The sequence below is a fragment of the Hippopotamus amphibius genome, chromosome 8, assembly GCF_030028045.1.
Source record: "Hippopotamus amphibius kiboko isolate mHipAmp2 chromosome 8, mHipAmp2.hap2, whole genome shotgun sequence".
Taxonomy (NCBI): domain Eukaryota; kingdom Metazoa; phylum Chordata; class Mammalia; order Artiodactyla; family Hippopotamidae; genus Hippopotamus; species Hippopotamus amphibius.
The window spans coordinates 112944144-112968290 of NC_080193.1; the positions used below are offsets into that span (position 1 = coordinate 112944144).

Here is a 24147-nt window from a genome sequence, read left to right on the forward strand (position 1 = left end):
GATTTCTGCATAAATTATTTAGAATTCTTCTGTGGGTAAGATCATCTCATCTCCCCCATTGATTTATTCAATTATTTATATCAGTGTGAACTCATGGATGTTTATTTTATTCTTTGGGTTATAATCTAATAGCACATTATAGTATTACTCAAGTTGTTCCTACTTTGGCTGTTAGGAATTCCTTCATTTTGGCTCCTTGTGTTCCCTTTGATATGACTTTTTCCTTTTAATTTTCAGTTTTTAAAAAACACCTCCTTAAAAAAAAGAAAGAAAAGAAAAAAAAAAAAACAAAAAACACCTCCTTGCTTTCTGGTGCTGGAAGATGTTCTCTGGCTCCGGACTCAACCATTTCTCCAAGGAGTCCTGTGTTTAGAGAATTGGAGAATTGTGTTTAGAAATCAAGATCTGAGTCTGGGAATGCTCCTTGCTACTGGGGTGTCATGGTTTTCTCTTGGGGGATAGAACTAGAGTAATGTATGTATCTGTAGTAGAATACAGCATTTACTATCCCATGTATACATACCTATTGATAATTATTTATGAGTTTATCCTCTGTGTATATATATTAAGAAAACATGTTCCTATTGCTGTCTCTGACTTTAGTCCAGCACCACAGGGCAGGCTTCATTCTAGCCTTCCCTTCTTGCTTGTCTCTAACTCTTTTCCTGACCAGTGAAAACCTGGCTCTCACAGACCACCCTCCAATCCTTGTTTAACCTCAGTATACAACCAAAGCAGTTTCACAATTGTTACCTAACTCCCATACGAAAGAAATTTACTAACTAGAGCACAGGTTGACATACAGTTCTTTTTAATATTTTCTTACAGCTTCCAATCAAATGACTGTTTTCTGAAGTTACTTAGGTCAGCTTTGCTGCCACCATCCCTGCGATCACTTCAGTGTGGTTGTCATACATGTGTAGTTCAGTTAGATTTATTTGTCATAGTCTGCATTCCATGTTGGAATCCCCTGACATTCTAGCTGATTTTTACAAATATGTATATAGTTTGTATACATTCAAGTTGACTCTTTGTACATTTCTGGGTTTTGACAGATGCATAAATCATGCTTTTCTCACCCAAAGTCAATACAGAACAGTCTCATCACCCTAAAACTTCTCTTTGTAGGCAGTCACTTCTCCCACTCCCAATCACTGACCTGTGTTATGCTCCTGTAGTTTTGTTTTCTATACAACGTCATATGAGTGGAATCATACAATATATAGGCTTTTGAGTCTGGATTCTTTCCCTTGGCAAAATGTGTTTAAGATTCATCTGTGGGTTGTTGTATGAATGATAACATGGTCCTTCTTATTACTGAATTGTATTCCATTGTTTGGATATACCACAGTTTGTTTATCCATTTCCCTGTTGAAGAACATCTTGGTTGCCTTCAGGTTTTAGTGAGTAAGAATAAAACTGCAACACCTGTTTGTGTACAGGTTTTTGTGTGAACATTAGTTTTGTTTTGTTTTTATAAATTTATTTATTTATTGGCTGCATTGGGTCTTTGTTGCTACACACAGGCTTTCTCTACTTGTGGTGAGCTGGGGCTACTCTTCATTGTGGTTCATGGGCTTCTCATCGCAGTGGCCTCTCGTTGTGGAGCACGGGTTCTGGGTGCTTGGGCTTCAGTGGTTGTGGCACGAGGACTCAGTAGTTATGGCTCACAGGCTCTAGAGCTCAGGCTCAGTAGTTGTGGCACATAGGCTTAGTTGCTCTACGGCATGTGGGATCCTCCTGGACCAGGGCTCGAACCCATGTCCTCTGCATTGGCAGGCAGATTCTTAACTACTGTGCCACCAGGGGAGTTCCTGAACATTAGTTTTTAATTCACTTGGGTAAATATCTAGGGGTATGATAACTGGGTTTTATGGTAAGTCCATGTGTAACTTTATAAGAGTTTGCCAAATTGTCTTCCAATGTGGCTGTACCATTTTGCAATTCTACCAATGATGAATGAGCATTTCTGTTGTTCTGCATCCTTGGCAACATATTATTGTCTGTTTTTGGATTGTAGCCATTTAATATGTGTGTAGTGGTATCTTATTGTAGTTTTAATTTACATTTTCCTAATGAAATTACGTTGAGCATTTCATGTGTTTTTTGCCATCCCTATATTTTCCTTGAAAATCTTCAGATTTTTTTTTTTTGCCCATTTTAATATTGGGTTATTTTCTTATTGAGTTTTAACAGTTTTTTATGCAGTTGACCCTTGAAAAGGTAGGGGTTAGGGACACTGATTCTTGTGCAGTCGAAAAATCCGAGTATAATTTTATAGTTAACGCTCTGCAACTGCGGTTCTTTCTCTGCACTCGTGGATTCAGCCAGCTGGGGATCATGTAGTACTATAGTATTTACGATTGAAAAACGTTTGCGTGTAAGTGGACCTGCACAGTTCGAACCCGTGTTGTTCAAGGGTCATCTCTATATTTTGTATGCAGATTCTTTATCAGATATGTAATAGGCAAGTATTTTCTTCTAGTTTCTGGCTTGTCTTTTTGTTCTTTTTATCTTTTGCGAAGCAGAAGTTTTAAATTTGGTGAAATTCAGTTTATCAGTATTTTCTTTTCTGGATCACGCTTTTGGTGTTGTATCCCATTAATCCTTAATGTTTGGAAGGCACTGTGAACCAGATCCAGGTGCGTGGCCCTCATAAGTGTTCCTGTCCCTTCTCTGGAGGTGGGCTGCCTTTTTCCCCCCTTTTCCTTTGTCCCCTGTTCCTTTTCCGCAGCTGTAGTTGATAAACACTAAGGTCAGTAGGCTGTGGTTTTGAAGTGCTTCTCCCTAGGGATTAAGGGTCTTATTTTGTAGGTCTCCATCCCATTTCCCCACTGTGGTGGGGCTCCACCAGAACCCTGGGCGACCAGCTTTGAAGTCCTTCCTTTCTCCCCTGCAGATTTAGCCTTTTGTTCTGTATGGAAGATGAGGGGAAAGAATTTAGCTATGCCTGCTGTTTCCCTCCACCAGCCAGCACCACAACAGGGAGCTTTCTCCAGTCTTCCCCGGGAGAACCTGGTTGGGTTCTAGGAGGAAAACCCAGCAAGGCTGGGAGCTCCCCCCATGACTGTGACACTCCCCCAGCCCCAGGAGCTTCATACTATCACACTTGCCCACACTCGACCTCTAGCAAGTTGTTAAAAATTCTAGTGAATCTTCCTTAGGACTTCTGCCTGAGGTAAGCAAATATTCTGGTCCTGCACCTCCCTGAAGGCACCAGATTTTATTTTGGGACTGTTTGCCCTGTGACCTCCTGTCTCTGATTGCGTTCACCAAAAGCCATTAATGTGCAGTCTGTTCACCTTTTTTCCTTGTTAGGTCAGGAGGCACATCTTTTCAGCTCTTAACATCTCTGAGCTGAAACCAAATAATAGGATTGTCTCTGATATTAGGTGATAACTTATGTAAAGTTGTTCAGTGAAAACAGTCATGAAACCTTTTTTGGGGGACTGGTGAATCTGATGTGGTTCAAGCAAAAAAGAAATTTAGTTAGTATAGAGAGAGATGAAAGTTTTTTAATATTTGTATGTAGCATGTTTGTATAATATGAAAACTTTTATCTGTATGACTTTAACATTTACAATGATGTAGGTATGAGGAAAGTACAGCTTTTTTAGTCTGTCATCTTTTTTATATGAGTAAGGATTTAATCAAGGAAGTAGAACTGCTGAGTATTAAAGGGGAGCAAAATATGCCATCACAAAATGTGCCACTTGCCTGACCATGTTGTGTGAGGCCCTAAGAACTTGTGTATAGCCAAGTTCCTCACTATTATGTGATCTTGTAATCTCATTTTGTAATCTTGCGTTAAACTGCTTATTCTGCCTACTTTCCTATCGTTTTCTCAATCAGCCTTTATTCCACTCATGTTTAACATCTTAATATTTCCAAATATTCATTGTTCATGTTTTAGCATGTGCTACTCTCCAGGATTTTCACCCTTCTTTTCCTTGGCATGAATCAAGGCCCAGCTCAAATATCACTGTGTTTTTTCCCCAAGTTGTTGGTAGCTGCTGTAGTCAGAATTACTTGCCTTCTCTATTCATCTTTGATTTCCAAGTACCTAACATATTGCTTGGTATACAGTAATAAAGATTTATGAGTATTTCATAGTGCAAGAAATTCTAGGACTAGGTTCTATTCTAAAGCCGTTGACTAAGTTTACTCAGAAATAAAAATTAAGAGATTTGAGAGGTATATATAGTTTGCTTTGGAATTGTCTGAGTCTAAGTAAGTTTAGAAACTTTGTCAGATGTACCTAGTTATCCATTCAGTTAGCTACCCTTAACATTGTGACAGATTTGCATTTAATGTATGTTTTGATGTTAACTCGTGACTAAAACTTAGTGAATTTTGTGCTGAAGTTTTTCTTTATTTACACAGAGAATGTCTATGCACACAGATGCAGCAGCAGAAGTCCTACTGGAAAGAAAAGGTTGTGCAGGAGTGATAACACTAAACAGACCAAAGTTCCTGAATGCACTGAATTTTAGTATGATTCAGCAGATTTATCCACAGCTAAAGGTTTGTAATTTTCTTAAAGCAATCATATGGATCCTTTGAAAAGTATATCTTTAGGGACTTCCCTGGTGGTGCAGTGGTTAAGAATCCGCCTGCCAATGCAGGGGACACGGGTTCAAGCCCTGGGCCGGGAAGATCCCACATACCTTGGAGCAACTAAGCCCGTGCGCCACAACTATGAGCCTGCGCTCTAGGGCTGTGAGCCACAACTGTTGAGCCTACATGCCACAACTACTGAAGCCCATGCACCTAGAGCCCATGCAACGCAACAAGAGAAGCCATCACAATGAGACGCCTGCGCACCACAACGGGGAATAGCCCCTGATTGCTGCAACTAGAGAAAGTCTGGGTGCAGCAGTGCAGACCCAACACAGCCAATAAATTAAAAAAAAAAAAAAAAAAGTATATCTTTAGAGAATATTTCTGGTATCGTCTCCCATAGAATCACTTGACCGTCTAGGATAGTCAAGCCCCATTGCTTCTAGAGTCCTCAGTGCTTTCCTAAGTGGTTACCTTGGAGCACCTCTAGTCAGGGAGTTCATTGCCTCATAAGATAGCCTCTTCCACTTTCACATAGCTCCAAGTTTCTTCTTATGTTCTGCCCCTCTTTAGTTTATTTCTCCAACCTAACATAATATTAGTAGGTCCATATTTTTTCACCTTGTTCTCAAAGTTGTCATGACAAAGATTTTAGTTGCTGTCATCAAATTTGGATCACACAATGCACTCATCTAGCAACTTTGTTGGGATAGCATCTAATTTATGTCAGAAAAGAAAATGAAGTTGGGATCCATTCTTCTGGGTATGTTTCATAAAGCTTATGCTTTGTATATATCCATGTATGTCTGTATATACACATGTGTTTATGTGCATATGGATATATCATTAATGTGTTTGTATTTATAATATGTTTGTACCATTTTCTTTTACATTTGGATAGAAATGGGAACAAGATCCAGAAACTTTCCTTATCATCATAAAGGGAGCTGGTGAAAAGGCTTTCTGTGCTGGCGGTGATATCAAAGGTAAAAACTTTTCTCCCCCTCTCACCTAAATGCTTTTTTCCCTAATAAAACTGAAAAAGTACTAGCAAATTTTTGTAGTACTTTGTAATTTGCTTTACTTGCTGGAAGTTTTTTGTTATAAAGTTAATACATTTTAAATATAGTTAACTTAGAAAAAGAAAAATTTAAAGATTTACCTTTAATAGAAAAATGAGAATAGCAACTGTTTTATTTTTTTAACTACGTATGTGCCCTTCAGGTATCTTATCTCTTTCCCTGAATCATCCTGAACAAAATGTTCAGTTATGGTATGTTAGTCTGCTTTTTATTTTAGAATAGCTGTTATTAAGCAGTTCAGTTTATCACATAAGCCTGACAATCTGGCCATGTTTAGCGACTTGCCGTTCTCCAAATATGACATGCTCTCACCTATTTCCATGACTTTGTGCTTTCCTGTCATTCATGATCCCAAAGCAAGAATGCACTTAATTGTAGTATTTATCCTATTATAGTATTAATATTTTTTGTTTTTAAATAAACATGCTGAGATAAATAAAAAGATTAATTCTCCTTATCTTTCTGATTGTTTCCTTCAGTCTGTACATATTTAACTATTAAAGACAAAAGACAAAATGGAGAAGAACTGTTATTACCACTGGTTGTCAGTATTTTATATATACTGAAAACTTTTCACATTTTGAGTTATGTTTCTTATGGAATTGGTAGGTTCCTGGGATGGTTTTTTTCCTTTGTGTTTTATTTTTTATATTTGTTTTTTGCATTGTGTTAAGATTGCAATGTTCGGGTTGATCTATTTAGCAAGTTTATAATTTTATGTAAACTATTAAATTTGAAATAGGAAGAAACAAACTTGATTCAGGACATAATTTCAAATACCTATTACATTTAAAATAACTGAGTCTTAAAATTTCACTTCAAAATTTTCAGTTGCTTCGACCGACTTGTTAACTGAATTGTTTTTTGAATTTATTGTTTTTCCCACAACTTAAATATTTTTAAAACATTGTTTTTCAGCCTGGAATTAGTCTTTCTCCTAGAGCTGAGCCTTTGATCTTCTCAGTTTATGGATGGGCAGAGCCTTATGTATTGATTTTAGCTTCTTCTGACAGCTATTTTTGCATATAGGCCTAACTTTATATTGCTATTTGGAAATACAGTTAAAAATTCTAGAATTAGTCTAGTTCACATATATAAAGCAACAGATTTCAATTCTAGGAAATTTAGTTTCTTTACACATCACAGTCCAAGACAATAAGTGGGCGCTCAGAAAAATAATTTTTAAATGGTGTTACTAAACATCATTTAATTTATATGGAACTAATTGATTAGAATAAGATTAGAAGGAAATCTCAGAAGACTTCTGAGGTAAAAGACCTTTATTCCGCAGGCCATACAATTTACACTCCTTTTCTTTTAGAATCGGTAAGAAATGATAAAAGATAATATATGAGGGTTTTAGGGGTTTTATCGGTGAAAGCCTCAGAATGACAAAACTAGGTATCAAATCTTTTATTTTTATTTTTAAAATTTTTATTTGTTTGTTTATTTGGCTGCCCTGCGTGGCTTGTGGGATCTTAGTTCCCCAACCAGGGATTGAACCAGGGCCACGGCAGTGAAAGCACCAAGTTCTAACCCCTGTACATCCAGGGAATTCCCCAAACTTTTTTTTTTTTAAAAACCGGGAAAAGAAGTCAGTATGTGGTTGGAACATTTGGAAGGAAGCTATATCAGAGTTCTGAAGTTAGTCTAAAAGTCTATTAATAGTCAACAATTTTTTTGTAACTCTTTCCCATAAAAGAAGAAACGTATATATATTTAATTTATATTTTAATAGGTAATTCTCATAGGACTTAAAGACAGGAAAAGCATATGAGCCTGCAGTATATGGAAGAGGGAAGCTTGATGGTGGTTTTGACATTGACTATAGTAGGAATACAGTAGATGTGAACTCCAGATAATAGAAAATTGTAGTAGAAATGAAACCATTTGTATTTATTAAGATATTTACTGAGCACCTGCTTATTAAGCCAGGTTTTCATATGCTGTAGCAATATCTTTGAGAGGTTATATTTCCATTGATATTAATAAATAAGGATATTACTATCTCATTTACCTCCCTAGCCTCACCTTTTACCATTCTTTAGTTTTTTAAAAAATACTTTTTTCTTGATTTTATTTTTTCTTGCCTGTGTGCCTTACTCTACTCCTTTCTCTACTCAGAACTTTTCACCCCATCATTTTCTAGAAAACCCTTACCTATTGTTTACATTTGGCTTAGCCTTTTTTTTTTTTTTTTTTTTTTTGGCTGCGTTGTGCGCCATGCGGGATCTTAGTTGCCCCACCAGGAATTGAACCCGTGCTCCCTGCAGTGGAAACATGGAGTCCTAACCACTGGACCTCCAAGGAGGTCCCTGAGAAACCTTCTTTTAATTACACCACCTCTGCTGCTCCCATTCCCACAGCACCCTATCCTTAAAGTGGGCATAACACAAGGAGTGTAGTTCAGTCGTCTGTCTTACTAGTCTGAACTCCAGGGCAGGCGTCTTATATTGCTGTCTTGTTATCTACACCAAAAACTGTGCGTGGTACCCGGTAGATGCTCAACAAATGTTCTATGGTGAAATGAATGTGGCAGAAGTAGTTAACTAGATGGAACACACAGAACTGTGTGTGCATGCATGCATGTGTGCATATATTTCTTTGTATATGTATAATGTACTTTGTGTTAAGATATATTACCAAAGGAAACGTGTACCAGCAAATGTTTATTTAGATGCTACAGAAAATAGTCAACAGAAAATGCATTTTTTACCAATATATAACTTATAATTTAAGTATTCTAAGTATAATACTTTGTAAGAAGTTTTGAATAACTTTCGCCTTGAAGTTTTGACATTGACCTATGGATCTGGGACTAACTGTAGTATGTCTGTGGCATGGGCAACTTCAGAACCTTAACAAACCATTCTAGATGTTCGCCCCGGTACTTACTATCGCAGTATTTAAAATTTTTCTATTTGACTACATTGACTGGAAAATGCTTTTTTTGATTTGTAATCCTTTTTTTTTTTATTGTAGCAGTCTCAGAAGCTGCAAAGTTAAATCTGAAGATAACTCAAGATTTCTTCAGAGAAGAATATGTGCTGAACAATGCCATTGGTATGTGTGCTCTGCTGAGAGCTTTGAAAATGGAATCAAAACATAAGCTGCACAGTTTGAATAGCTAAAATGTAATCAGCTGACACTCTAATCTTTTATACACTTTGTGCTAGAAATAAACTTAGTCTGCTCATTCCAGAACAATTCACACTTTATTATTAAATAGGGTATACTTAACGACTATTTGCCATACAATCAGTATGGAAAGATAGATTCTGATCGTATGGTTGGCTTTCTTGGAAAACAAAAAACTTGGGTCCCAGTTTTCTCTGTAAAATGAAGTGTCATTTCTGAATTCTTGAGGAACTCTGGGATGAAATTTCTTTATAGTCATCATTCCAAATTTCATTGGAAGTGAAGCAGTAGTTTTATCAAGCATGTATTTCAAATGTTAAATTACAGGGAATAATATAATAAGTTCTTGTGTATCCACCAGTCCAGAGTGAATAGACCACTATATTTTATTTTTGCTTGAGGTTTTGAAATTTATTTAAATAGAATACTATGAGTTTTTTAAATTACTGTTCAGTCTACTTCATTGCTTGCTTCAGTGCCATTTCTTTCTCTCTCCACAAGCAACCAGTACCCCTCCTTAGAAGCAACCATTGTCGTTAATTTTTACCATGTCCAATTAGACTGTACTTTATATTTTTACTACATATTTATGAACAAAAGTAGTGTTACTTTGTGTTTTTGAAATTTGTGTAAGTACTTTCTTACTGTGTATACCATTATATAAGTTGTTTTTAATAACATGGAATGTAACTGTTCTATATTATTCAATTACCCCATACTACTTATCTATTCTATATTAGTGGATATTTTAGATTATTTCAAATTTTTACTAATACAGATTGTTACACCCTTATATGTACACCCTTAGTGCCCATGTGCAAAAGTTTCTGGAAATAATAGAAGCCAAATGGATGGATCATAGAGTTTATATATCTTCAGTGTGTTTCCACATTCTTCTCTAAAGTATGATACTTTATTTTCTACATGTCTTTTCTATCATTTTTTATTTTTAAACTTTGCACACTTGATATCTTATTGTAGTTTTAATTTGTACTTCATTGAACGCAGGTGAGGTAGAAGGTGTTTTATGTTAATCATTTAGATTTTCTTTTGTTTCATCCTTTGTTTATCTTTCTTTTGGATTGTCTTTTTCTTACTGATTTTATAGGTCTTTACATATGCTGAATTCTTCACTTTTGTAGATTATGTATATTATAAATACACTTATTTCAGTCTGCTTTATCTTTTGGTATATACAAGTTTTTGTTTGATGAGATGAAATATGTTCATTCTTTTCCTTTATGATTTCTGCTTTTTTACATTAAAAAATGCTTAATAACGTGGAGGTTTTTGAGATGTTCTTTTATATTTTCTTTTAATAGTTTCTTTATATGCTAAGTCTTTAATGTACTTGGAATTTTTTTGCATGTGACATCATCTAACTTTTATTTTCCGGCTTGAAAGCCAGATATTGTAATGCTTTTGATTGAATAGTCCTTGTCTTCCTCACTGGTTTTAATGATACTTCTAATGATATATCAGGTTCTTATATGTGACCATGTCTGTTTCTGGGCAACTTTGTTCACTGGCCTATTTGTACGTATGATGAAACTATAGTGTCAAAATTATTAAGCTTTAAGATATGTCTCTATCCGGTAGAACATGTTACCCATGATTTCTTTTAAGATTGTCTTGGCTACTCTTGGACTTTTGATTTTTTGAATGAATTTTTTTTATTTTTTTAAAAATTCAAATGAATTTAAAAATTATTTTGATATTTAGTAAGCTTATGCAGCCATCACCATTAACCAGTTTTAGAACATTTTCATCAGATTGACTTTCATATCCTTTCATAATGTTTTGTAGTTTTCTCCATAAAGATCTTGCTGAAAAAAAAGATTTTTTTAAAGTGTTATTCTTAGCTTATGTTATTTTGTTACTACATTTAATGGTAATTTTTCTTATTACATTTTCTAATTGACTATTTCTAGCATATAGACATGCTTTTGATTTTAGTATTTTGTTCTTATATCCAGCAACCGTGCTGAAATTTATTATTCTAATGATGTTTCTGTAGATTCTCTTGGCTTTTCTACATCAGCAGTTCTACCATCTGCACATAATTTTTTTCATCTCTTCCCAGTCCTTATACTTATGACTTGTTATGTTTTGGCTAGGACCTCTGTTATAATGCTGAATGATTGTCGTGTTGTCTTATTTCTGATGTCCATAGGAAAGCTTTTAAAATTTCATTAGTGTATAATCTTTTTGTAGACACTTTTTACCAAGTTACAGACATTACTTCTATTCCCAATTTGTTAGGGGTATTTTGTTTGTTCAGTTGTGGTGTTTTGGTGCATGAGCATCCACTTTTTCTGACTTTCTCTTCTTCTGGGCAAGAGCTTACTGAGTTTTGGAATCAGCAGGTAGAGTTTTTCTAGCTATGTTTTACAAATCGTATAGCTCTTCCTACCGTGAAGCTTCATGCAGGTATAGCTCATTGCATGTTATATGTGGCTCAGAATTTATTTCTGACTCAGAACAGATATACACATACTCACAGTCTTTGGCCGTAGCTTCCACACAGCTGTTGATTTGGAGTTTCTTATTTGTTTTTGGCACCTGAGGATTTTCCTTGTTTGGCTTTGAACTTGGATATACATTGAAAACAAAAATTTTTTCTAGAATTTCTATGTCTTTGAAGTAGGAGTGGGGAAAAGAGGCTGTTTCCCAATTTAACTCAGTGAGTCACACTGAATGGAGAGCTCTTATTTCTTTAAGTCTAAAATTCTACAGATCAGGGACTTCCCTGGTGGTCCAGTGGTTAAGAATCTGCCTTCCAGTGCAGGGGACTCGGGTTTGATCCCTGGTTGGGGAAATAGGATCCCACATGCCATAGGGCAACTAAGCCCACACGCCACAATTAGAGAAGCCCGTGTGCTGCAGCGAGGAGCCCACAGGCTGCAATGAAGACCCAGTGAAGCCAAAAAAATAAAGTAATTTTTTAAAATAAAAATCTACAGATCAGATTTACTTAGAATGTTTTATTCATTCTAACAGTTCACATCAGGGACTTCCCTGGTGGCACAGTGGTTAAGAATCTGCCTGCCAATGCAGGGGACACGGGTTTGAGCCCTGGTCTGGGAAGATCCCACATGCCACGGAGCAACTAAGCCCATCCATCACAACAGCTGAAGCCCGTGTACCTACAGCCCATGCCCCGCAACAAGAGAACCCACTGCAATGAGAAGTCCACGCACTGCAACAAAGAGTAGCCCCTGCTCACCACAACTAGAGAAAGCCCGTGTGCTGCAATGAAGACCCAGCGCAGCCAAAAATCAATCTTCAAAAAAAAAAAAAAAAATTCATACCAGCACTGTCCAGTAGTACTTTCTCCGGTGATGAAAGCATTCTGTTTCTGGGCTGTGCAGTATGACTGCTACTAGCCATACATGGCTGATGAGCACTTGAAATGGGGCTACTGTGATCAGTAAACTGAATTTTACCTTTGTTTAATTGTAATTTGTATTAATCTAAATAACTACATTTGGCTATTGGCTACTATATTAGACAGTGCAGTTCTATGCTAAATAAAAGTAGAGGGGAGAAAACCTTTAAGCAGTTTGAAAAGAATCTGGTAAAATGTTAACATAAAGAGAGAAAGCCTTCCACATATAATTTCTATACATTGTAATGACATATTTTAGTCATTAAGGAATTTGACAGATTCTGGCCTTGTGTTCCTGCATCAATTAGCTTCTAATATTTCATATCTAAAATAGATGTATCTGTAGCTGAAATGGTATATTTTAATGTATGTCCACCCCAATCAATAGAGACATTTGTTTTCATTGTTTCTGGGGAATCATAGTTAAAAATTGAGGGCTTTGGAAGTCCTTGTGAATGTGAAATTAGAATTGTATTTTGGTGGCTCATTTGGCAGATTGGGAATATATACGGAATTGCTAGATGGATTAGAACTGCACCTTTTAAATTTTTAATTTTGTTTTGTTTTATTAATTTTTGGCTGCGTCATGTCTTAGTTGCAGTACATGGAATCTTTGTTGCAGCACGAGGGATCCTTTGCTGTGGCGTGTGGGTTCTTTGTTGCGGCACGCAGGCTTCTCTTTAGTTGTGGTGCATGGGCTCAGCAGTTGTGGTGTGGGCTCTCTAGTTGTGGCCTGCATTCTCAGTAGTTGCGGCATGTGGGCTTAGTTGCCCCGTTGCATGTGGGACCTTAGTTCCACGACCAGGGATTCAACTCATGTCCCCTGCATTGAAGGCAGATTCTTAACCACTGGGCCACCAGGAAAGTCACAGAACTGCACTTTTATATTGGTCTTTGGTAAGGAAGTTATATTGGCAGCAAGCTGTAATAGAAGTACAGTGATTTATGTTATATTATTTATATTATGGGAAACTCCCTCTCTCAGAAGAAGGAAAAACAAAACAGGGAAAGGAACAGAGTAAAAGTTTACAGGATTTTTGAGTTGGAAGGAATTTCTGAGGCAAGTCTCATCACTTAATAGATGAGGAAACTTATCTATATATTGTATACATGAAATACACATGTATGATAGGCATGTATACATCTCTTGTGTGTGTGTGTATACACACACACACAAGCGTATATATTGAATTGCCAGTATATAAGTAGCTAATGCCAGTATATATATATATATTGAATATAGTTGAATTGCCAGTTAATGACAAAGCTAAGAGTAGAATTTGGGTCTTGCAACTTCCAGTCCTTGCTTTTTCCTGTATGCTGCACTTCTCTTTGTATCCAGATACTTCTTTAGATATATAGAAAACAAATTATGTTCTTCAAAATACAACTGTGTTACATAAACATCAATGGCTGATAAGGCAAATATTGTTTTTCTCAATAGCTGACTTATATAGGCTTTCATTTGTTTCAAATTGAGGCGATGAGTTATTTAGTAATAATGAATAGATGATCAGGATTGTGTGTGGATTGATGTTTTAAAAATAACATTTTATAAGCCATGCGTTTAGTGTACTTTCATATTTCTTGCAAAAATTTCTTAGGGAAAATACTCAGAGTTCATGTAATGTGATTTTTGGAAAAAGAAAATGTGTTTTAAACACTATAACTAATACAATTCTGTTTCTTTTAGGTTCTTGTCAGAAACCATATGTTGCGCTCATTCATGGAATTACAATGGGTGGGGTAAGTAGGCTATTTACTCATCATTGTTATGTGAGTTGTATTAAAAATAAGTGAATTATTAAACATAAGTGAGATGATGAAGGTACTATAATAGAAATTGTTGAAACAAAATCATGTTTGGAGCTTTGCAGGTTTGGGATATAATATTTGCTTCACCCAAAAGAATACGTCCTTAATTATGTTATATGCTATTTCAACTTCTTGAATTAGTAAGCTTTCTTAACTAACAAAACTGATTCTTTTTTTTTTTCTTACATAGAGCCCTTTTTCTACTTGTAAGTAAACTGATTTCTTTTCTGAAGCTGTTGAAAGCAACTGGAATGTTGAGGTTCTTTAGGCTCTGAATAGTGGCAATGTGGTTGCCTAAATTATATCTGCCCGCATGAAATCTCACCTTAGTGAAAGTGTTTGCATACTTTATGAAGTTCTCTGAAAGTGAGTTTCTATCAGTTGACAAATCTTTGTAATAGCACACATGCAAGATAAATCTTAGATGTCACTGGCCTTGATTAACTTGATAGGGAGTTGGAGAGAACATGAAATAATCACAGAAAAAAATGTTCAAATGTGTGGCACTGGCTATAACAAAAAGACAAGCCTTTAAAGAAGTAAGAGGTCAGAATGGGTCTTTGTGGCAGGAAAAGGTAGGATTTAGGAAGATAGTAGGAAGCCGAAGGGTGGAATTTCAAAGATTGAACTTGTTAAGCATTTCAAAGATTTAGTCATTGGGAGAAGTCCCCCTCTTTCTAGGAAATCCACACACTAAGTGAGTTCTCTTGGGCACTTGGAATTGCTTAGATCTTTCTTTTTGAATTTATTTTATTGAAGTATAGTTGATTTACAATGTTTCATTAATTTCTTCTGTACAGCAAAGTGATTTAGTTACACACACACACACACGCACACACACACACGGGTGAGTCAAAAATTATCCGCATTCTGGTTATATTAAAACTTCTGTTGGCTGCATAGCCAGAGTGTGGGTAATTTTTGACTGAGTCTCGTGTGGGGGGGGCTGGGGGGGTGTACACACTCTTTTTCATATTCTTTTCTATTATGGTTTATGACAGGATTTGAGTATAGTTCCTTGTAGGGAACTTGTTGGGCCTTGTTGAACAGTAGGGCCTTGTTGTTTGTCAATTCTATGTATAATAGTTTGCATCTGCTAATTGCAAACTCCTTATCCATTGGAATTGCTCAGAACCTGAACATCATTTTGGGAAAGGGCTTCCTAACCTGTGGTTAGGAGCAGGATCAAGGGCAACCTGTACCTCTGTGCTTGTGGCAGGTACTGAGTATGAGTTGATTGTGCTTGCTTTGTCAATGAAGTGTTAAGATCGAAAAAATAAGATCTCCATGAAAAAATTCTGCAGAACAAAAGGAAGGAACATAATCTGAGGCTTTGAAGGAAGAGCCCCATGTGAATGTGAAAGGAACCAGGAAAAAATGAAAACCAACTAACAAAAAAAACATTGGGCATACTTAATGACATGTAAAATGGTGTGGCTCCAATAAAATAGGAAAGACAGCCCATAAGGAGATAACAAGCTCAAATGAAAGGGCAGCAGATTACAAAAGGGAACAGGTAACATAAGGAAGCATGTCTGGAAACTAAAGGGCAATAGCAGAACCTGACATTCCACTTTGAAGGCCATAGATTAGAAGGAGTCAAACTTAATATTACAGGTATCGAAGTTGTGTCTGTGGAGGACAAACTTGAGAAGCTGTCACCAAAAAAGGACAAGGATAAAAATGATGAGAACAAACATCAGTCAAACTCTAAGGGTGGAGCCCGGTAGTATGTGTTTTAATAAGTCTTCCAAGTGATTTTGAGTCATGTTAAGTGGGAACTAGTGCCCAAGTCATCGATTGTATGTAATGAATTAACTGCACTCCTATTTCTGCCCTGTGATTCTAGAGTGATACCAGTTATATACCATCCTTGGGGAAACTGAGAAAATAGTTAAGTCATTTGCAGTCATCTGTGGTTCAGATGAGGAACCCCTCAATGAGAAAGGTTCCTTTATATTGCATATGGTCAGACCTGCCCCTAAAAAAAAAAAAAAAATCCTGTGTCTTTTCTCCCACCTGGCCTGCCACCTACAGTGCCCCATTTGTACTCTACATCTCATTCATCCTTAAAGACTGAAAATTCTACTGTATGTTTTTTTAACAGTCTTAAATACCACTATGATTAGATGTGATTTTTTCCCTTCATTGACTCAGTACATTCAATCTTTACTCCAAATTTGGTATTTGTTCTTTGTTACCAGTTACTATGAAATATGCCCAAGTATATTAGGTGGTCTGTAAAGGCGAGGACTACTTTTTTCTTTAACATTCCCCTAACAACTGGGGAATGCACAGTATATAATAAATTGTTTATTTACAAACATATACTTTAAATAATAAACATCTTTGTAGCCTTTGAAAGAGTAAAATTTACAGACTGGAAGTGAACCAGTTCATTTTTCTTATAATGGGATTTTGTATGTATCTTGGTTTTAAAGGCTAACTTTTCAGTTCTCATTTACAAACATTGTTTAATCTAAGACTCAGTGAACTCTAGCTTTTGAAAATGTCATCCTCTAGATCTTCGGCTCTTAACCTTGGCAGCATTTTAGAATCACTTGGGAATCTTTCAGAAATCCCAGTGCCCAGGCTTTACTTACCTCTCAAAACCATTAATCAGATATTGGAGCAGGACTTGGGCATTTTTAAAGCTCCCTGATAATCCCAATGTGAAACTAAGGTTATGAATTGCTGATCTACTAGCAATTCCTAACTAGTGTATAGCTGTGGACCTTTTTCAAAATTCCCTGGAGGCAGTGGTTCTCACAGGTTAGCTTGTATCAAAATCCAAGGGCTGGAAGGTAGTGGTTCTCACAGGTTAATTTGTATCAGAATCCAAGAGCTTGTTAAAAGGCAGGCTCCTCTCACCCCCAGTTCCAGTTTAGTCAGTTTGAAGTGTGGCTTAAGAATTTGCATTTCTAAAAGTTCCCAGATGATGTTGATGATGGTGGTGGTAGTTGGGGACACCTCACTTTAGGAACCACTACCATGAAGTGTTGAGAAAATAGCTTGTTATTCAGAAGGCCTTTATTTTCAGAGGTTTTTAGTAGAATTCTACTATTATTCATAATTGTTTTATTTGTTTGTTTGTTTGTTTGTTGGCTGCATTGGGTCTTCATTGCTGTGCATGGGCTTTTTCTCTAGTTGTGGTGAGTGGGGGCTACTCTTTATTGTGGTGCGTGGGCTTCTCATTGCAGTGGCTTCTCTTGTTGCAGAGCATGGGCTCTAGGTGTGCGGGTTTCAGTAGTTGCAACACATGGCTTAGTGGTTGTGATGCATGGGTTTAGTTGCTCCATGGCATGTGGGATCTTCCCAGAGCAGGGATCAAACCCGTCTCCCCTGCATTGGCAGGTGGATTCTTAACCACTGTGCCAAGGGAAGTCCCTTATACGTAATTTTTTTATGGATATATTTTAAATCCTAATGTAAAAGTATGAGAATAAGATAGGGCAAATATAGCTTAAGAAAAGGTAGCCAAATAGTTTTGTCTCTGTCTTTATCTTGATTCTGATCAATAAATCGTTTCCTGTAAGAAAGAGTTATAAGAAAATTTGAACAATCCAAAAGATGGCGCCATAGCACTTGATTTTTATTTTTTCTTTTTACTATAGAAACAAATTTTTTTCCAGCAATGAAAATAACAGTCTTACTGTCTCTTGTTGTTTACCATGAAGAGTAGCACAGCACTTTGCAGAGGGGATGACTAATTCTATTATGTTTCAGATTTTAGAAATTCAAATGTTTACTTGATATTTTTGGTATACAGTGAAATAAAAATGTTTCTAAGTGGTTCTCCACTTGGTTGAACAAAGTTATGTAAGATTATGGCATTACAGTGTTTTTGAAAGAGACAAAAAAATTTTTGAAAAGCAATTTGAAAGAATAATTCATTGTTTCCTAAGAAGAAAGAGTTTTAGTTTCCTTTACCCTTTAAGAATCTGTCATATTTTTTCAAGTTAATATATAACAGAAAGGCAATTTTGCTTTAAAAATTAAAATTAGTTTTAAGTAGATATAGAACAGAAGAAAAAACTCTTATTCTGTGTGTGTAGTACTACCCACATTTCCCTCCCAACTGAACTGGATTTAAAAAACTTTTAAGTTTCTTTCCTTTTCCTTCTTCCCTTTCTTTGTCCCTTCCCCTCTTCCTTCCTCCTTTTCCTCTTCCTAACAATGCCTTTTACAATAGAAGCAAAATTAGCTCCCCCAAGCCAGCTCAAAATATGTGTACAGTATGGTATTGTTTTTGTGTTTCTCAAAGCGTCCTAAAGATGCTGCCAGCAAAAGGGTTTTGTGATCAATATAATGGAAAATTAAAAGTTTTAAGGCATACTTTATAAGGGGTATATTCTAGTGAATAGAGAAGAAGTGGGAACTGGATTGGAAACAGTGAGCATATACAATCTCCAAAAGACTTTTGGGGACACACACCTGCCACGTGGAAATCTGACTAGTGCTCAGTTAAATGGGAGCTGCTGAATCAGGTAGAGTTTAGCCACAATTAATGTCACTGAGACATGTTCTTATGAAAAGAATGGTCTCAAAGATTGAATTAGGTTAATGTATTGCAAAGATCTATAAGACATAATAGGTGCATCTTTATTCCTTTTTAAAAGGTATTTTTGTTTTGCTGCTCTTAGTGACAGTTTGAATAGATGACATTTTAAGAAACCATTTTTTATTCTAATGAAATGCTAAATTTGTCTTATAACAGTTACCTAATAACATCTGAGCAATTGTGAAAGGAGATGAAATAATTTTATTAACTGTGTTGAAGATTTTTAAAGAAACTTTGGAGTTTAGCTTCCTTTGGTACATTTCTCCCCCCATGTCATTTACATCCCTTGATTAAAAAAAGGTTATTATAATACTCTTTAATGTGTTTACGTTGTAGTATAATGAGAACACTGAGACATACATGGACCATGCCATTTTTAAATGAAAAATCAGCCAAGAAGCTTTCAAAAGATCAAATATTAAGTCATTAACAAAGCCTGGAAAACATTTTGAATTCATTTTTTGCCATTTCAGTTGCTCACGCTTGAGACTTTCATTGTGAAGGCTATAATCCACCAACCAAAGAATGTTCTTTTTCATGCAATAAAGATAGGAAGGGCTGTGTGTAGAAAATCGATCATGTATTTGCTCCTGCCCACTATTTGTCAGTGATGTTCCCTTCAATTTCAAGCACTAATTGAGAGGTTTAGCCTTATTTAAAAAAAAAAAAAAAAAAAGAATGATTTTAGAATAACTGACCTTTCTCTAGTGAATGGTAACGTTCTTAAGATAGGCATAAAAATCATAATCATTCTTATGAATAGAAATAATGTCTAGTGATAGACATTCTTTTTTTTTCAGCTTTACACTTTGAGGTGTAATTGACAAGTAAATTGTAATATATTTAAAGTGTACAACTTGATATATAAATACATTGTGAAAGGAATATATTGCGAAAGGATCCTCAGATCTTGTTCATCTTATAACTGAAAGTTTGTACTCTTTTAAACAACCTGTTTGTATTTTCCCCATCCCCAACCCCCATTCTAGTCTTTGTTTATATGAATTTTACTTTTTTTTTTTTAGGTTCTACATAATAAGTGATACTGTGCAGTATTTGTCTTTCTCTTCCTGGCTTATTTTACTTAGCATAATACCCTCCAGGTTCATCCATGTTGTTGCATATGGCAGGATTTCCTTTTTTAAGGTTGAATGATATTCCATATATTTTTTATATATATATATATATATATATATATATACATACACACAAACACATATATATACATACACACTATGTATTTATATTATATATAATTATATATAATTTATATATTCTATATTAATATTATATAATATATATAATATACTGTATATTTATATATGTATATATAATATACAACATATAATGTTATATAATATTTATTATATATAATATACTGTATATTAATATATATATGTGTATATATACACACACACACCACATTTTCTTTATTCATTCATCCATGGATAGGCACTTAGGTTGTTTCACACCTTGACTATTGTGAAGAATGCTGCAGTGAACATAGGAGTACAGATAACTCTTCAAGATAATGATTTCATTTCCTTTGGGTATATACCCAGAAGTGGAATTTGGGGATCACATGGTAGTTCTATTTTTAATTTCTTGGAAGAACGTCCATACTGTTTTCCATAGTGGCTGTACCAGTTTGCATTCCCACCAACAGTGTACAGGGGTTTCCTTTTCTCCACATCCTTGCCAGCATTTGTTTTCTCTTATCTCTTTGATGATAGACATCCTAACAGGTGTGAGGTGGTATCTCATTGTGGTGTTGATTTGCATTTCCTGATATGTATTAACAGATGTTGAATACCTGTTGTGTACCTGTTGGCTATTTTGTGTACCTTTGGAAAAATGTCTGTTCAGATCTTTTGTTCACTTTTTAATTGGATTGTTTTTTCGCTTTTGAGTTGTGTGAATTTTTTGTATACAGTCACCTGTTGGTATCCACAGGGCATTGGTGTCAAGACCACCCCTCCCCCACCCCACCCTCAACCGTGGATTCCAAAATCTGTGGGATCCTCAAGTCCCTCACATAAATGGTGTAGTGTTTGCATGTAACCTATGCATATCCTCCCGTATACTTCAACTCATCTCTAGGTTACTTATATGATGTAAATGCTGTGTAAATACAATGTAAATAACTGATGTTGCACAGCAAAATTCAAATTTTGCTTTTTGGAACTTTATGGAGTTTTTTCCCCCAAATATTTTCAGTTCACAGTTGGTTAAATCTGCAGGTATGGAAGGCTGAGTGTAATTTGGATATTAACCCCTTATCATTTATATGGTTTGCAAATATTTTCTCCCATGTCATAGGTTGCCTTTTCATTTGATGATTTCCTTTGTTGTGCAGAAGCTTTTATTTGATGCAATTCACATATTTATTTTTGCTTTTTTGCCTTTGCTTTTGATGTCAATCCCCCAAATCATTGCCAAGACCAATACCAAGGAGCTTATCCTCTGTTTTCTTCTAGGAGTTTTATGGTTTCAGGTTTTAATTACATTCAAGTCTTTAATCCACTTTGAGCTGATTTTTGTATATGGTGTGAGGTCTAGTTTCTTTTTTTTCTCATGTGGATATCCAGTTTTCCCAACATCAATTGTTGAAGAGACTGTCCTTTCCCCATTGTATATTCTTGATTCCTTTGTTGAAAATTAATTGACCATATTGTGTGGCTTTCTTTTTGGACACGTGCTCTCTCTTTTTTTGGTTCCATTGATCTATGTGTTTGTTTTTATGCCAGTACCATAGTGTTTTGATGACTATAGCTTTGTAATATGATTTGAGGTCAGGAAGTGTGATACTTCCAGCTTTGTTTTTCTTCTCAAGATTGCTTTGGCTATTTGAGGTCTTTTGATTCTTCTATTTCAGTGAAAAGTGCCATTGGAATTTTGACAGAGATTATATTGAATTTGTAGATTGCTTTGGGTAGTATGGACATTTAAACAATAGTCTTCCAATCCGTGAGCACACAATATCTTTCCATAATATGTGTCTTCTCCAAATTCTTTTATTAGTGTCTTAGAGTTGTGAACTTATAGCTCTTTTACCTCCTTGGTTAAATTTATTCTTAGGTATTTTATTCTTTTTAATATACTTGTAAATGAGCTTACTTTCTTAATTTCTGTCTCTGAAAGTTATTTATATACGGAAACACAGCTGATTTTTGTGTATTAATTTTGTATCCTGCAACTTGACTGAATTCGTCTACTAGTTTTAACATTTTTTTGGTGGCATCTTTAGGATTTCCTATATATAATATCATGTCATCTTCAGAGATAGTTTTACTTTCTTTCTGATTTACATCTTTTATTTCTTTTTCTTGCCTAATTGCTCTGGCTAGGGCTTTCTATGGTTAATAAAAGTGGTGAGAGTGGGCATCCTTGTCTTATTGCTGATCATAGAGGAAAAGCCTTCAGCTTTTCACTGTTGAGTATGACATTAGCTGTGTACTTGTCATATATGGACTTTATTATGTTGAGGTACATTCCATCTATACCTAATTTGTTGAGGGTTTTTATCATAAAAGGATGTTGAATTTCATCAAATGCTTTTTCTGCATCTATTGAGATGATCATATGATTTTTATCCTTTATTTTGTTAATGTGGTGTGCATCACATTGATTTTGCATATGTTGAAGCATTCTTGCATCTCAGGAATAAATCCTGCTTGATCATGGTGTATAGTCCTTTTAAGGTATTGCTGAATTTGGTTTCCTGATGTTTTGTTGAGGATTTTTACATCTGTGTTCATCAGGAATATTGTCCTGTATTTTCCTTTTCTTACAGCTTTTTTGTGTAATAAGAATGGTAGACATTCTTATTGCTAAACCTGCTTGTGTAGATCAAGATTACCTGATTTCAGATATATGAACATGAGATAGGTATGCGTTGAACTCTAATTCTCACTTGTCCTTTGTGGGTTTAGGGTGGAAGCAGCTGGTTGCAAGTGTAATAAAACTAGACTTGAAGTGAATGTGCAAAGATAAAGGATGATCAGTCGGAGACTAAAGGAAAATACTGCAGTGCAGTTGCCCTGAGAAGTAAAAATGAAAGGACTATATTGATAGGCAAAGTTGTCTTACAGAGAAAGCAATAAAATATATTAAGAGAGGAAGAATAAACAGACAAAAAAGGATACGAGGAATTCCCTGGCTGTGCAGTGGTTGGGACTTGGTGCTTTCATTGCCAGGGCTTGGGTTAGACCCCGGTAGGGGAACTAAGATCCTGTAAGCCATGCGGTGCGGCAAAAAAAAAAGGAAAAGGGATATGAAAAAGAGCTTCCTTAAAGACTGAAGATTAGTAACATGGCAGGATCTGTAAAAGGAAGACTAGAGAGGAAACTTCCCTTGGGTTTCTGAGCGTTTAGAATATGTACTTATGTGCATTCATTTTCATTTATGTTCACTGTTGGAATTTCTCCAAGCCTGGATGGAGATCTTTTTCTTGATAGAGAAGGGTAGGTTCCTCCCCTTCCCCCATGGAATTCTCTCTACTTAGATTTCCTTCTGCCTTATTAGAGGAGAGTAAAGGTTGCTTTTAGTTGCAGAATTTCTCATAGTAGATTTTTAGGGTTATTTAGTTTCTCAGTGAGCCTTTTTCATAGGTAAGCGTTGGGTTCTATTTTTCAATACACGGTGGATTACACTCTAACAAATGTTCCTATGCTGTTTAACTCCATCTCACCCCTTGTCTGTCTTATTAGATAGAGCCCTTGATTTTTTCCTTGACTCTGTTGTTTTCACCCTGACTTTAGCCCAGACTTATCTAAATACAGAATTGGTAAACGGTTCTATTTACTAACCAGGAACTTGGCTTTACTGCCTGTTCCTGCCCCATCTCCATCCCTATTTTATGGTATTGATTTCTGGGAAGTAGAACTTTTGCTTTCCAAGAGTATGGGTATTCTTGGCAACTTTCACAGACTAGCAGATTCTCAGATCTACAGGGAGTTCTTTTCCATTTCCTTGGCCATTTCCTATGGTCATATTGGTCAGGATTTTGGTTCATTTGCTTTTTAGCTGTGAAAGCACCCCAGGTTTTCGGTCAAGTGGCAGGTACCTTTCATCAGTTTTAGGTGACAACATAAGTTGATGTATGTATATGCTGTGAAACCATAAGTTAACATGCATCACCACACATACTTCAGAAAATTTTTTTCTTCTTATGATGAGAACTTTTAAGCTTTACTCTCTTAGCAACTTTCAAATATTTTTGACTTTTTTGTTTAAAGTAAAACTGTATGTCCAAGGATGGTAGACTGTTAATTCAGAAGTAAATATTTCTACTTCAGTTATTTGTTTCTGCTGAATATAATTTTTGTCCAAAAATAATGTGAATTATGTGCATCCAAAGCAGGATAATGTAAATGCTCTCTGTAGTCTATCAAAATACACTAATATTATGTAATCAATATGTTAATACTATTAATATGCAATATTAGCCTGCTAATATTAATGTGAGAAGCATAATAAAAAATCTTTGTTTTTACTGTGTAGGCTGCTAATCTAAGGCATGTGGTCTCAGAGATACATTATGAAACTTATATTTTATAATTATGGTATTAACTTTTAAACCATAGTGAGATAATGTGTGGTAA

General features: G+C 35.6%; 1 protein-coding gene across 3 annotated transcripts in view; it reads left to right on the forward strand.

Moving 5' to 3' along the window:
* The window catches only part of HIBCH (3-hydroxyisobutyryl-CoA hydrolase), a 91809-nt gene that overhangs the window by 17610 nt on the left and 50052 nt on the right, over positions 1-24147 (forward strand). For all 3 annotated transcript variants that reach the window (XM_057744506.1, XM_057744505.1, XM_057744507.1), the window contains 4 exons: positions 4384-4524; positions 5462-5546; positions 8625-8705; positions 13862-13914. In XM_057744506.1, coding sequence (XP_057600489.1) covers positions 4384-4524; positions 5462-5546; positions 8625-8705; positions 13862-13914 — 360 coding nt within the window. The remainder of the gene's footprint in view (positions 1-4383; positions 4525-5461; positions 5547-8624; positions 8706-13861; positions 13915-24147) is intronic.